Genomic DNA, 12,133 nt, shown 5'->3' with positions numbered 1-12,133 from the left:
GTTTCTCTTTTTCTACATGTTCGTAATGGCATCTAAAGCAGGGGTTTTTAACCTTGTTTGTATTATAGCCCCTCTTTGTCAGACAGCCTGGTGAAGCTCATGGCCCCCCTTCTTAGAATCATATTTTTAAATGAATAGAATAAAATATACAGGATTATAAAGGAAACCAATTATATTGTAATAGTTACCAAAATTTTTTAAAGAAGAGTTAAAGAACCCCTGGTTAAGAATCCCTGATCTAAACCATCAATACCACAATATTTTTGAAGACAAGTCTTGGTCTGAAAAAAAAAGTGTTATCTTCTACAATTCAGAGTACCTATAAGCACTAATCGAAGTAGTAATTCGTAAACATACAGAAATTACAGATAAGAATAAGCAGGTAAACACATCCAGCATATTAGGAATTCGTTATATTTTAAAAACATGTGAAAGCATATTTCTCAAATATTAATGGCAAGGCAAAGATGGATATTTGAGAAATTAGACTATACATGTGTACTTAAAATGGATGCCTCCCTAGGAGTCACTAAACTTGTTTTACATAGCTGAAAAACAATCCTTTCTGCTTAAACAAGTTAAAAACACTTGAGATTGCAACACCGAATGTGGTAGTTCATGTCCATTGCTCACAAAATAACCTGTTATCATCAATCACAGTTCTTTCAATGATACTGCTTGGTATAGGATTTATGCTGAAAGGAAGTAGTCAGTGCCATCCACTTATCAACTCCTCAAACAGGTCAGTATCATCTATCTCCAAAAATGTACTTTGTCATAATAGGAGAGCAGCTTCATATTCAGGTTTTTCAATGCCTGGATGAATGTGAAATATGTTCTAAATATACAGCAGAAAGATAAACAGCACATACTCCTGGTATCAAAAAAGGAATAGAAAAGAACATACCATTCTTTTTCCACGCTTAATCTCTGAAAGGACAGTTTTAATATCAAAATCACCAAATTCTGCTCTTGATGTTGTTGTGAGTTGAACTGTGCCAGAAGAGAACAACTAAAGGAAGAGAAATCCAAGGACATTAAAATCCAGAATCTCTTTTTAATGAAGGGTAAGGAAGAGGGTAGAAAATACAAGCATTTTAGTATTCTCACAGGCAGGCCTGCCAAAAGGAAGACCACCGACACAAACACTAAGGCTCATTTTTGGCAATAAGTAATATTTTGATTTGGAAATATTTTTAGGTCTGAAGGCAACAACCATGTTGCTTCATGTTTTCTCAACATTTGAAAGGCTTGCCTAAATAATAACACTCTCAGCATAAATGATGTGAGTAGCTTGAAAAATATAGGATTTATGACCATGAGCCAAGTCATGATCTTTGGTCACTATAACACTCACTAAGCTGTCGACCTTTTGGGGGAGGGGCTACAGAATGATGATTACTACAAATTCTGACTAAGCAAAATAAAGAGAAATACGCTCATGAGCTCAAAGACCATTTTATTTTAGCAAGACTCCATGCTACAGAATAGCTGGTTTAAAAAAGAAAAAGAGCAGAAAAGGAAAAATTCCTTCATTTGGCAACTCACCAAAAAATTACTTGAAAATTTTATCAGAATCCCTTGAACATAAAATTTCATAGCAGTTAATACCATCGATTTGATAGAAAGTGCTAATTTCAGTAAGAATTATTTTTCCTTAGCCAAAAGATACATTTATTTAAACACTTCAAGGACATACTTACAAACCACACATAAGAAGCCATGCTTACCATGCACTTATAATGTGCAGCTGCCTTTTTGGCATTAAATATATGAAGCTTTCCTCTTGCTTCATTCTCTTCTTCACCTACATGACAAAATCCACATTTAGGCCTGGTATCACTGGGACTGCTTCTGTGTGGAGATCTCTCTCTCTGAAAGTTAACCCCCACCCCAAAAAAGAAAGCAATTTTTAGAAAATCTATGTCAGTGACTCAAGCTTTTGTTATTTCATATCAGAACATCTTCTCAATTTATAAGCCACAATATTAGAAGTCACAAAATGAGTAAGGATATACTTTCATTCCACTTACATAGGAGCTGCTTTCTATTTCATCTGTGCCATGAGAGGATGTAGATCTATTATCTTCTGATTGCCCCTTTAAAATCATTTTTCTTGGCCTTCCTTTGCGACTTTTCTTTTTGCCCATGGGTGATGAAGGCTCCAGTTCATGCTCATTGATACTTTCTTCTACGTCAGGGGCTTAAAATTTAAGGAAAAGTATACATAAATCAATTGAGCAACAATGACTATTTGTCTTTAGGGTTAAAAGTTCTTCTTTGGCATACATGTTACTTTCTAGGAAAGGTATTAACCTTGATATATTTCAAAGCATCAGAAAGTATCAAACATGCCAGAGGTATTTAACAAATGCTGGATTTTAACAAATGTGAAAGTTCTTGTCTAATCACACCCTCCTCCAGACAAACTAGATAGAAAACACATATTTATATACTCTTGTGACTTAAACACATAACTCAATATAGAGTATTTTTCAAATTCTACTACCAGTTAAGATTCTTAAAAAAGATCATACATAAATTTCTAGTTATTTTACGTTCCTAGAAAGCTTTACTTCATATTGTTTTTTCTTTATGAAATTAGATGACTTCAATTCTAACAGCATACCTACCTAGATACTAATTTATATGAAAAGAACTACATAATTCAGATGAAGGAAACATAAGTATTGATATTACTTTAACTGTAAAATAAGCTTGTCTGCCAAGGAAGTCATGTGACTGAATTTAGCAAACTAGGTTGCTTTCTTTAAAGCTCTCTTTTTATCAATCAAATCAAGCCAGCTGTTTATATACTGCATGCATTTCTGACCCACTTTGAAAGGGAAAAAGCAGTAGAAAATCTCAATTAGTAATGACTAATTAGAAACACTTAAAAAATTACATATGTAACTTTTATCTCCTTAGGCATGGGGTAAGGAATGACCTTTCCTAGGTAATTTTTCAATATTTCACAATTTTAGATCTCCCTTCTTGGACTTGGATCCATTCATTCATATATTTAGATGCCTAGCATAGGTAAGATGTTAAATTATATTGAAAAATCTTCATACATGGATACAAAAACACTTATTAACCATTTATTATGTGCAAAGTATTACACTCACTTGCCTGATATTTGGCCTATAGAAAATGCTTTTTTTAAAAAAAGAGCCTAACCATTTAAATATCAAAAAAAGAAAAAGAAGGAAAGTTTGAGAGTACTGTTACTGCAATCTTTTTCTTACCTTCCTGGTTTTTTTTTCTCCACAGGTCACTGCTAATCTCCTGTCTTACCATTTCACTGATTAATTCCTCACTAAGAAAGCACAGTGATCCCTATTCTTGCAGATGCTAATTCCTTTCCAAATATTTAAAAAATATTATGTGTCAAGAGACAGAGATCTAAGATGCTACATACAACTGGATTTGTCTAAGAGACTATATTTCTGTACCTTACTGCAGTAATAACTACTTATTCTTCACAGAAACAGACAAAAATATTGAGTTCAGAAGAATTCATCTTGCCTTCTAGAAAACAAAGGAAGTGCAATGATCTTCCAAATGCATATATTTTCACTATTTCAAGCTCTCTCAGATGCTTTGCAGTAACTAATGATATCTGTTTCATGGTTCAAGAAGGACCAATGCAGCATAATGGTTTTATAAACTATAAGAAACATGAGCTATTAAGATTATTGTCTTTAAATTTTGAACCAAATTCTTCCATTACTTACCTTTTTTGTGTGTAGGATTCCTATCAATTGAAGAAGGATCTCCTTGGGCCTGAAACATTTCAGCAACAGTTGCTCCAGGCAAAACCTCAGTAACCATGGCTACCAATTCTATGGCTTTTCCAAGGGTCAGCCACTAGAGGTACTCCCCAAAGTAGCAGCAGTCATGACTGCTTTCTTTTCAGCAGCCATGACCTGAACAACTCTAGCAGGGTGGGTGTTTTGGCCTTTTGAAGCAGTGGCTGGAGCTAGCCCAGCCGCTGCTGTGAGAGGACCCATTCCTGAGGGCTTGGCACATCCCAGGGTAACCCTCCAGAGAAGCCAGACTCCAAATTCCTAATCATCAGCTCAGTGTAAAAATTCTTAACTAGTGTCTAGGGAAGCATACAGGCCAGAGGTGCTTATACAAGTATCTGAATTGTTCTCGATACCACCTGTTACAGGGCCAAGTCCAAATGGTCATTTATTTAAGGCTTTCTTTTCCCCTGCTGCTCCCATCACTATTCCAATGACAACAGCAGTTTGGGAGGAAGCAGCATCCTTTCCTCTCCCCTCACTGGCAAAAAGCAGTGAGTCTTCTAGCTCCTTTACATGAAGGCACTATCTCTAGTAATCATTGAACACTGATCTCACACATCACATTCCACCATGTAGAGAAGGGAATTATTAAGGGGAAATAAATAATGGGAGAATTAAGCCATAAGAAAACTATACACTGGCAGAACTGATCTACATAATTCTAAATGTCATGGGAAGATAGCAGCAGCTCATATTCACCCAAGACTTGGCTTTCTTCACAATGCTCATGCAAGAGAGTTGTAGTGCAAATATCATCTCCATTTTACAGATGAGGAAACTGAGGCTCAGAGAGTTAGTAAAATGACTTGCTTAGCTAGCAAGCAGCTGAGTTAGGGCTCAAACCACACTCAGAATTCTAACAATTAAACTAATTAAGGACAGTTAAAAGGGAGCAGGGGAGAAAACAGAAATAATTGGGTGGAAAGCCTAGTTTTTCCTCTTCCAACATGACCTCCAGATCATACTCTAACTTCCATTGAGTCAGACTTCTGAATCTCAGCTAACATGCTTTTTAGTGCCCCATGGTTTTTCCTACTGAACTAGTCTGCCTGGCTCTACAGAGCTACACTGCAAACAGAATCTGTATTAACTTCCACAAGATTTAGATAACTAGAAATAAGAGATAATTCAATCATTAGTCCAACTGACTATACAGTATTTAATTCAGAATTCCTCAATACTGCCTCTTTACGCTTCTCCAGTTCCAAATAAACTGAGCCTTGTTACATGGGCACAGAGGGATTCTGGGACCAACCCAATACTTTCATCTCTTCCTGGTAATTTCTCTGAGTCTTGTTATTCCTGGCTTCCTTAAAATGAAAATGAGTGAAAATGGCAAATGTTAGTTTTCACCTGGGAACCTACATTTTGTCAGTGCCCAATGAGTGGGCTGACAATTTTTCTGTGGTTAACCTAATGCGATACTGAAGGTGAATTTAAGTGGATTCAAGTGTGTCATGGTTCTTCACATTGCGAGGATCACATAAAATGTCCTAACTTTATTAAAATATTATAAAATCACATACATGCAACTTAAATTCTGCCTATTACTTTTCAATGTAAGTCATACAGAGATCAGTAGTGATAAAGATGGGACTTCTGAAATTCTCTAAAGGTACTGTAGTTGATGGAGGTCTTAAATAGTGTAACTGAAGAGTTAAGAGTTAACACAGTGTAAAGTAGAACTTGGTTTGTGATCATGATCTATTACAAATCCCTGGGGTGGGTAGTTTAAAGAAGAGTATCTCTACAGTGGGTAACATCTTTTTTTTTCTGCCTTAACACAGGAATTATGGCACTCACCATCAGAGATGAGCAATTCATGATGTGTTCAATCTCCCTTCAATCACTAGCATAAAAGCCTGCAATTCCTATGGTGAGTGGTAGAAAATGAAAAAGGAGTGGCTATCTAACAACTGGAATAGCAGAACGCACTCATTACACAGTCAGGTTCTCTGTGTGTTGGTCCTTTGTTGCCAAAGAAGACCATGCCATCAGAGAAACAATGACATGACTTGCACTTGACTTTGTTTTGAGTGAGGGAGGGCTGTGCAGGTCACCAGCCTCACTTCTCCTCCAGAGCCATCTGAATCCAGTGACCAGATATTCATCAGGATGACTGGAGATGACCCAGGATGAGGCAATTGGGGTTAAGTGACTTGCCCAAGGTCATACAGCTAGTGAGTGTCAAGTGTCTGAGGTGAGATTTGAACTCAGGTCCTCCTGACTCCTGCAGTGGTGCTCTATCCACTGCACCACCTAATGTACGATGGTTTTTAGCACTTTAATAAAGCAGTAATTAAAAAAAAAACTGTCAATAAGATCAAATTATTGCCAAAATAATAAGGTAACACTGGCAGAAAAAACAAAAGAAACCCAAAGCTCCCAAACCACTATGATTATGCTTAAATGTTCTAGATCTCCCACACCCCCCAAAGAGCATAAAATGATGAGAAAAAGAAGTGATACCACTGGCCTGAATAGTACCTTGATCTAAATAATCTTAGTGGTACAGTGCATACTTTTGATTACCATTGCTCATTTTTAATGTTATGCATTACCATTACCACAGGCATGGTAGGCCTTTGGGGAAACTGAAATGTGGGTAAGGATGGCCTCACACTTTGGTCTTTATATCACTAGCATCTTATAAGCACTTAAATGTTTACTGAACTAAGAGATACGAGTGTGTCTTTCATGGTAATACCTGGTCACCCAGGGCCCCTCACACTCCCTCCCCGCCCAATTTCCAATCCAGAAGGGCCTTGCTTTTTTTTTTTTGCTAGCTTGTACAGGCCAGTGGGTAAAAGTAGAGGAGGGAGAGAGGTAATGATGTATGTACTCTTCAAGACTGGTCATACTGGAAGCCATCTACATAGCAGGCTGTCCCTTTGAACAGGTAACAACAAAGCAAACTAACGGCAGACCAAGCAAGTGAGTCACATACATTTAGTTTCCAAGCTTGGCATTGTAAAACATCAAGGATTAGTATCCTAGAATGGTAGCTCAAAACTATTTCCGCTACTTTAGGCTTCAAAGTTACAACTTTGAGAAAAAGATTACTTTTACAAAGTTCTTAAATATATGACTCTTGGTGACATAATTACAAAGTTTTACTATTTGAAAATTCTATTATATTAAGTGGAGAAATTAACATCATTGCATATCAAACTGACCTGATATTATAAGCTGGAATGGCCTACATACGAGCCACTTTAAGTAATGGCAAAATGTCTATCTATCTAACAGAGAGTACATGGTTATGAAGCTAGTACACAAGGCTCTAGTGCATTCCTGTTATACAGGCAGTACTTGTTCATTCATGCAATAGATCCCTGGAAACCAGACCCACAAAGTAGATTTTGTTTTCTCATAGGGACAAATGTTATGTCATGGAAACAAAGCTACATTCAAGCTAGACCTTTATCAACTTTACTGCAGCTTAGCCTTGTTCACTTTTAGGGTATACCTTGGTCCTTTTTCCTTTCAAAGATCTTATTTTAGGAATTTAGAATTTTAGGAGTGTGGTCTATACTTAGGTCAAAAAGAGAATAAAATTAAACTCCAAGTCTTATAAAACAAGCTTAACTACAGTATACATCAGCACCTCTTTTATGTTTGTGTTCTGCAGTATATATAGACTGCCTTATTTCACTACCTGAAGGATCTGTGATTTCCTCAGTGTGAATACTTCCTCTGCTAATACACATCAGATTGCCTTATTTCACTACCTCAAGGATATGTGATATCATAAGTATGAAGTCCCCAAAATCAAAGTGCTAAGAATAAAATTAAATAAAACCCCTGATTAAACTTAAGAGCATTTTATGTTGACAATATAGAATGAATCAAAGCTGTTGCTTTCCATGCTTTCCAAAAATCACGTGCAATTTGCCTAAGTACACAGAAATTTGACTATCCACCTTTATATAAACTTAAAATGGGAAATTCAGTATATATTGTAAGTTTACTCATTTTCTGCTGGATCATGCTGCTGGTTAGAATGCTTTGTAAAAAAGTATCATACTGTGATTTTTAATTTAATAGGTTTGACAATCACAGAAACTATTAATCTTCTGAATCGCAACACATTCTACAATGATTGAAATATTATGGTCAAACAATAATCTTAATTACTACTTTAAAAACCTACCAACTCACTTACCTGCACATATAAATCATCTACCAAAAACTTTTTTCCTACAGAATAGCATATCACCTTTAACAAGAACCTTAGGACGTATACTTATTTGAGAATTCTCATCATTTCACTCTGTATATTCAATTTATCCTAATGCTTTACTTAATTCTTCCAACTCCATTTAGGATTTTCAAATATTTCTTAATAATATGTATTAGTTCAATCCAATTCACTCAATTAATGCATCTTCTTGAAACTAGAAAATGATTGAACAGTTTTACCTTCAGAGTTATGTGGAGTTTTCTTGTGTTTTCGGCAATAGACCCTGTAAAATGAAGCAGTTAAAAATGATCAAGTAAGCAAATGATATTAAGCTCATTTTCAATGAATAAAACTAGCAAGATGCTGCACTCTTCACAACCATGAGAAACTGGGTTAAGAGCTCAGTATATCAAAATTCCTACAGTTCTCCTCTGCAGTAAATTCCATATAGTTAAAGTACCTCCAGAGGATATGTTTGCCTATAGAGAAAACTTGCAGATTTTTGGAGATTTCTTTACAAAGAGGGTAAATATGAAAAAATGATTACATGTAAATTCCTTGTGAAGGTTTCTCTCGTATTTGAGCTTTGTCATGCAATGCGCAGTGGTAATGGTATGTCCTGCGACATGTTTTCACATCACAGCCAATTGTTGCTCCTGGACAATGGCATAAAGAGCACATCTACAGCAAAACACACAAAAAACACCCCCCCATGAATATTATTAGTATGTAAGAATTCATTTAGACCATGACATGATTAAACTAGCTCCATGTCAATTTCCACCAAGGAAAACAGGTGAGTCAATACAATATTCAAACTAATAATGTTATTTTCTTTCTTGGTCCTTCCCTCCTGGAAATAATTTCCAATTAATCTCAATTGTAAAGTCATTTTCTGCTTTCTAGTTAACAACTGACAAAGTCTACACTGTTATTATTTATGAAGCCTCATATGGAAAGCTATGTAGCCAAAATAATAATGATTACAAAAGGGGTTCATGACCCCCCCCCCAAATGTCTTGCAAGCAAGGATTCCTTTAGATTAGAAGTTAACCGTTTTGTGCTATGGACCCCTTTAGCAGGCTCATAAAGTCCATGAAACTCTCCTCAGAATAATGTTTTTAAATGTGTAATATAAAATACATAGGATTATTTTATACAAAGGAAACTAATTAAACTGAAATAGTGAAATATTTTAAAAAATTACACAAGTTCCAAGGTCCTAGGTAAGGAAACTCTAGATGAACAAAACTACATAAAACAAACATGCAAGGAAAACTACCCTTTATCATAAAAATAACTTTTCTCATAGAAGAGCACAAACTTATTCCTATCTTTGGGCAAAAACTACTACTAAAGTTAGGGAGTTTTCAGAAGACATCATAAAGGACGTGGAAATCTAGTAAGCTATCAATTTTCAGGGTGGCTATAGGGGAATTGGTTTAATATTTAACACCTCAAAGATATCTGGAGTTTAGTTAGCTGCAAATATAATGAAACTTCTTCAATTTCAACAGTCTACAATACTTCATGTTCACTTCCTATATTAAGGTCAAATGCATATAAGTTTACATGGTTAATAACACCTCATCTTTGGATTGCTCCCATGAATAGTTAGCTTCTAACTGCCCCACTTTTTAAAAAGTGTATTTTTTTTTAAAGAGTAAAAAAATTTCATTACAATTAAGTAAGTATTTTTGAACTTTGTTTTTTTCCTGAGGATTTTTTTGACTAGATGAGATTGTAGGCCATTAAATGAATTTGCGAATACTTCCTTTCTTCTTTGTTTTTGTCTTTGATAGTAATATTCCTAGCTCGGAAAGTTCCTTCTATTCCTTTTCCTTAATTCTAATGTAAAGAACATGTCCATGAATATTGCTGCCAAAGTGGCAGCTAGGTGGCACAATGGATAAAGCACTAGGCCTGGAGTCAGGAAGACCTGAGTTCAAATCCAGCTGCAGACACTAACTAGCTGTGTGACCCTGGCCAAGTCACTTAACCTTTGCTTGCCACAGTTGAGGATCCTCATCTATAAAATGAAGATGATAACACCTGCCTCTCAGGGTGGTCGTGAAGATCAAATGAGATAATAGTTGTAAAGTGCTTAGCTCAGTGCCTGGCCCTTAGTAAGCGCTATATAAATGTCAGCTATTATATTGTATTTCAAGAAACTACTCCCTTAAGTCATTCTTGTGAACTAGAGATGATTATGCATTCAGTAAAGCTTGTTTTCCAACCTTTCCAACTCTTATCTACCATTTTAAAACACATTAATGTGTTAATATATGCTATAACAAAACAATTCCTTATTATAGGTGAACCTTGGACATTTGGGAACCACTGTATTAATGTTATATTAGGCCCAATATTCAGGAAATGCTCTGTTTGCCAAAATACTTGCAGGAGTTACTTCAGGAATTCCCATGGGGGGAAAAAGCCATTATAATATGATTCCTGATGGTTTCTTCAGTAGGCAACTTGTGAGTGAGGTATTCAAATTGGTTTAGTCACGGTGTCTCAGAGGATCACAGAATTAAGAACTAGTAGAATCATCAAGGTCATCCAGTCTAAAGACATTTTAGAGAGGGGGAAACTGAGGCCTATTGAGTATAAATGACTTGCCCAAAGGTAGTAATAGCAGAGATACTGCTATTGCCCATATAAATAATGTGACTTATTGAGGTATAATCACTCTGAAAAAATAAATTATTTTGTTGACATGCAAAAATAGGGAGAACAACACAAAAACATGGCAAATACTTTGAGTACTCATCTCTGTTGAAAATAATAAAAAAGAAGAGACAGTCTAAAATGTGCTAAAAGATTTCAGGCAGAGTTATGCACCTAAACTTGCCACAATTAAATGGCTTAAATTACTTGAAGAGAATGAAAAATTTGCTGCTTTTATTTGCTCTTAGTTTACCTTCTGGGGTGAGGATGATAATGATTTTGTTGAAAGCACTGGCATATAGCTAAACAGAAATTTTATTCAACCAGTGTTCAGGAGCAGTATCCACAGTCAACTCAAGAGTGGTGAAGAGACTGGAGAGCATACCAAATAATTTTCTAAGCTATCTAGCCTGCCCACAGCTGTATAAAAGAAACAAAACAGCCAAAGGAAAATGAAATTTAAATTTCCAATTTACATCTGCCGAAATAGATGCAAACGTGTTACAGAAGAGTTATTGAGATCTGTATAAATGTATTCCCAGTAAGTCATTTTACCCTGTTCAAAAGTCTGAATTCAGCTACTATGATGGTAATTTGTGACAAGATCAAGCCTTAACTCCTTAGCCTGAGATTCAAAGCCCTCATCGAGCTCCAGTCTTAATTCTGACTACTCAACTAATAAAAGCCAATGCTCCACCTCAACTGCTCTACTCACTGTGCCCCAAATCTACCTTACACTCTGCTTGGCAATGGCAATGTCTAAGAATACATCAGACGTACCCATATTCAATGACATACCCTCCTCCCCCACCCGGTAAAGCATACTTTCCTTCCCAAGAAGTATTTGTGCAATGTAAATGCTAGTTACTATTATTTTTGGATTCTAAATGCCATTGAGTTGACTTCCATTAAGCAGAAATAACTGAGAACTCAGTATAGATGACTACAAGGTATCAATTTCATGTGAAAATTATCTATGAGATTCCAAGAATCAGATAAACTGGGTTCAGATCCTAGCTTTGTCACTTAATATGTGTGTGACCTCACGTAAATCACTTATCCTCTCTGGGCCTCAGTTTCTTCACTGTTAAATGAGAGGGGTGAACTAGATGGCCTATAAGATCCCTTCTTGCTCTTACATGGGGAAGCTAAGTGGCACTGCAGTGGATATAGAGTGTAAGGCCTGGAGGCAGGAAGATTCATCTTTATGATGAATCAGACACTACCAGACCCTGGATAAGTCACTTTACCCTGTTTGCCTCAGTTTCCTCATCTGGTAAACTGAGCTGGAGAAGGAAATGGCAAACCACTCCCGTACCTTTGCCAAGAAAACTCTAAAAGGGGTCACAAAGAGTCAGATACAACTAAACAAGAAAAGTTCTTAAGTGTATAATCATATGAGTTATAAGATTTTTTAAAAAGATAATGAAGAAAGTATATATGTTAGCCAGTGATAATCAATGACCCA

At 36.0% G+C, this 12,133-nt stretch overlaps 1 protein-coding gene across 1 annotated transcript in view; it reads right to left on the bottom strand.

Moving 5' to 3' along the window:
* The window catches only part of PHF6 (PHD finger protein 6), a 35,784-nt gene that overhangs the window by 10,382 nt on the left and 13,269 nt on the right, over positions 1 to 12,133 (bottom strand). Inside the window, exons 4-8 of the mRNA XM_072626528.1 lie at positions 8,543 to 8,676; positions 8,235 to 8,278; positions 2,034 to 2,203; positions 1,731 to 1,874; positions 908 to 1,012 (exon numbers count right to left, since the gene is read on the bottom strand). Of these exons, the coding sequence (XP_072482629.1) occupies positions 908 to 1,012; positions 1,731 to 1,874; positions 2,034 to 2,203; positions 8,235 to 8,278; positions 8,543 to 8,676 (597 nt within the window). The remainder of the gene's footprint in view (positions 1 to 907; positions 1,013 to 1,730; positions 1,875 to 2,033; positions 2,204 to 8,234; positions 8,279 to 8,542; positions 8,677 to 12,133) is intronic.

Source organism: Notamacropus eugenii, chromosome X (assembly GCF_028372415.1).
Source record: "Notamacropus eugenii isolate mMacEug1 chromosome X, mMacEug1.pri_v2, whole genome shotgun sequence".
Classification (NCBI taxonomy): domain Eukaryota; kingdom Metazoa; phylum Chordata; class Mammalia; order Diprotodontia; family Macropodidae; genus Notamacropus; species Notamacropus eugenii.
This window is presented reverse-complemented; position numbering and strand designations above follow the sequence as displayed.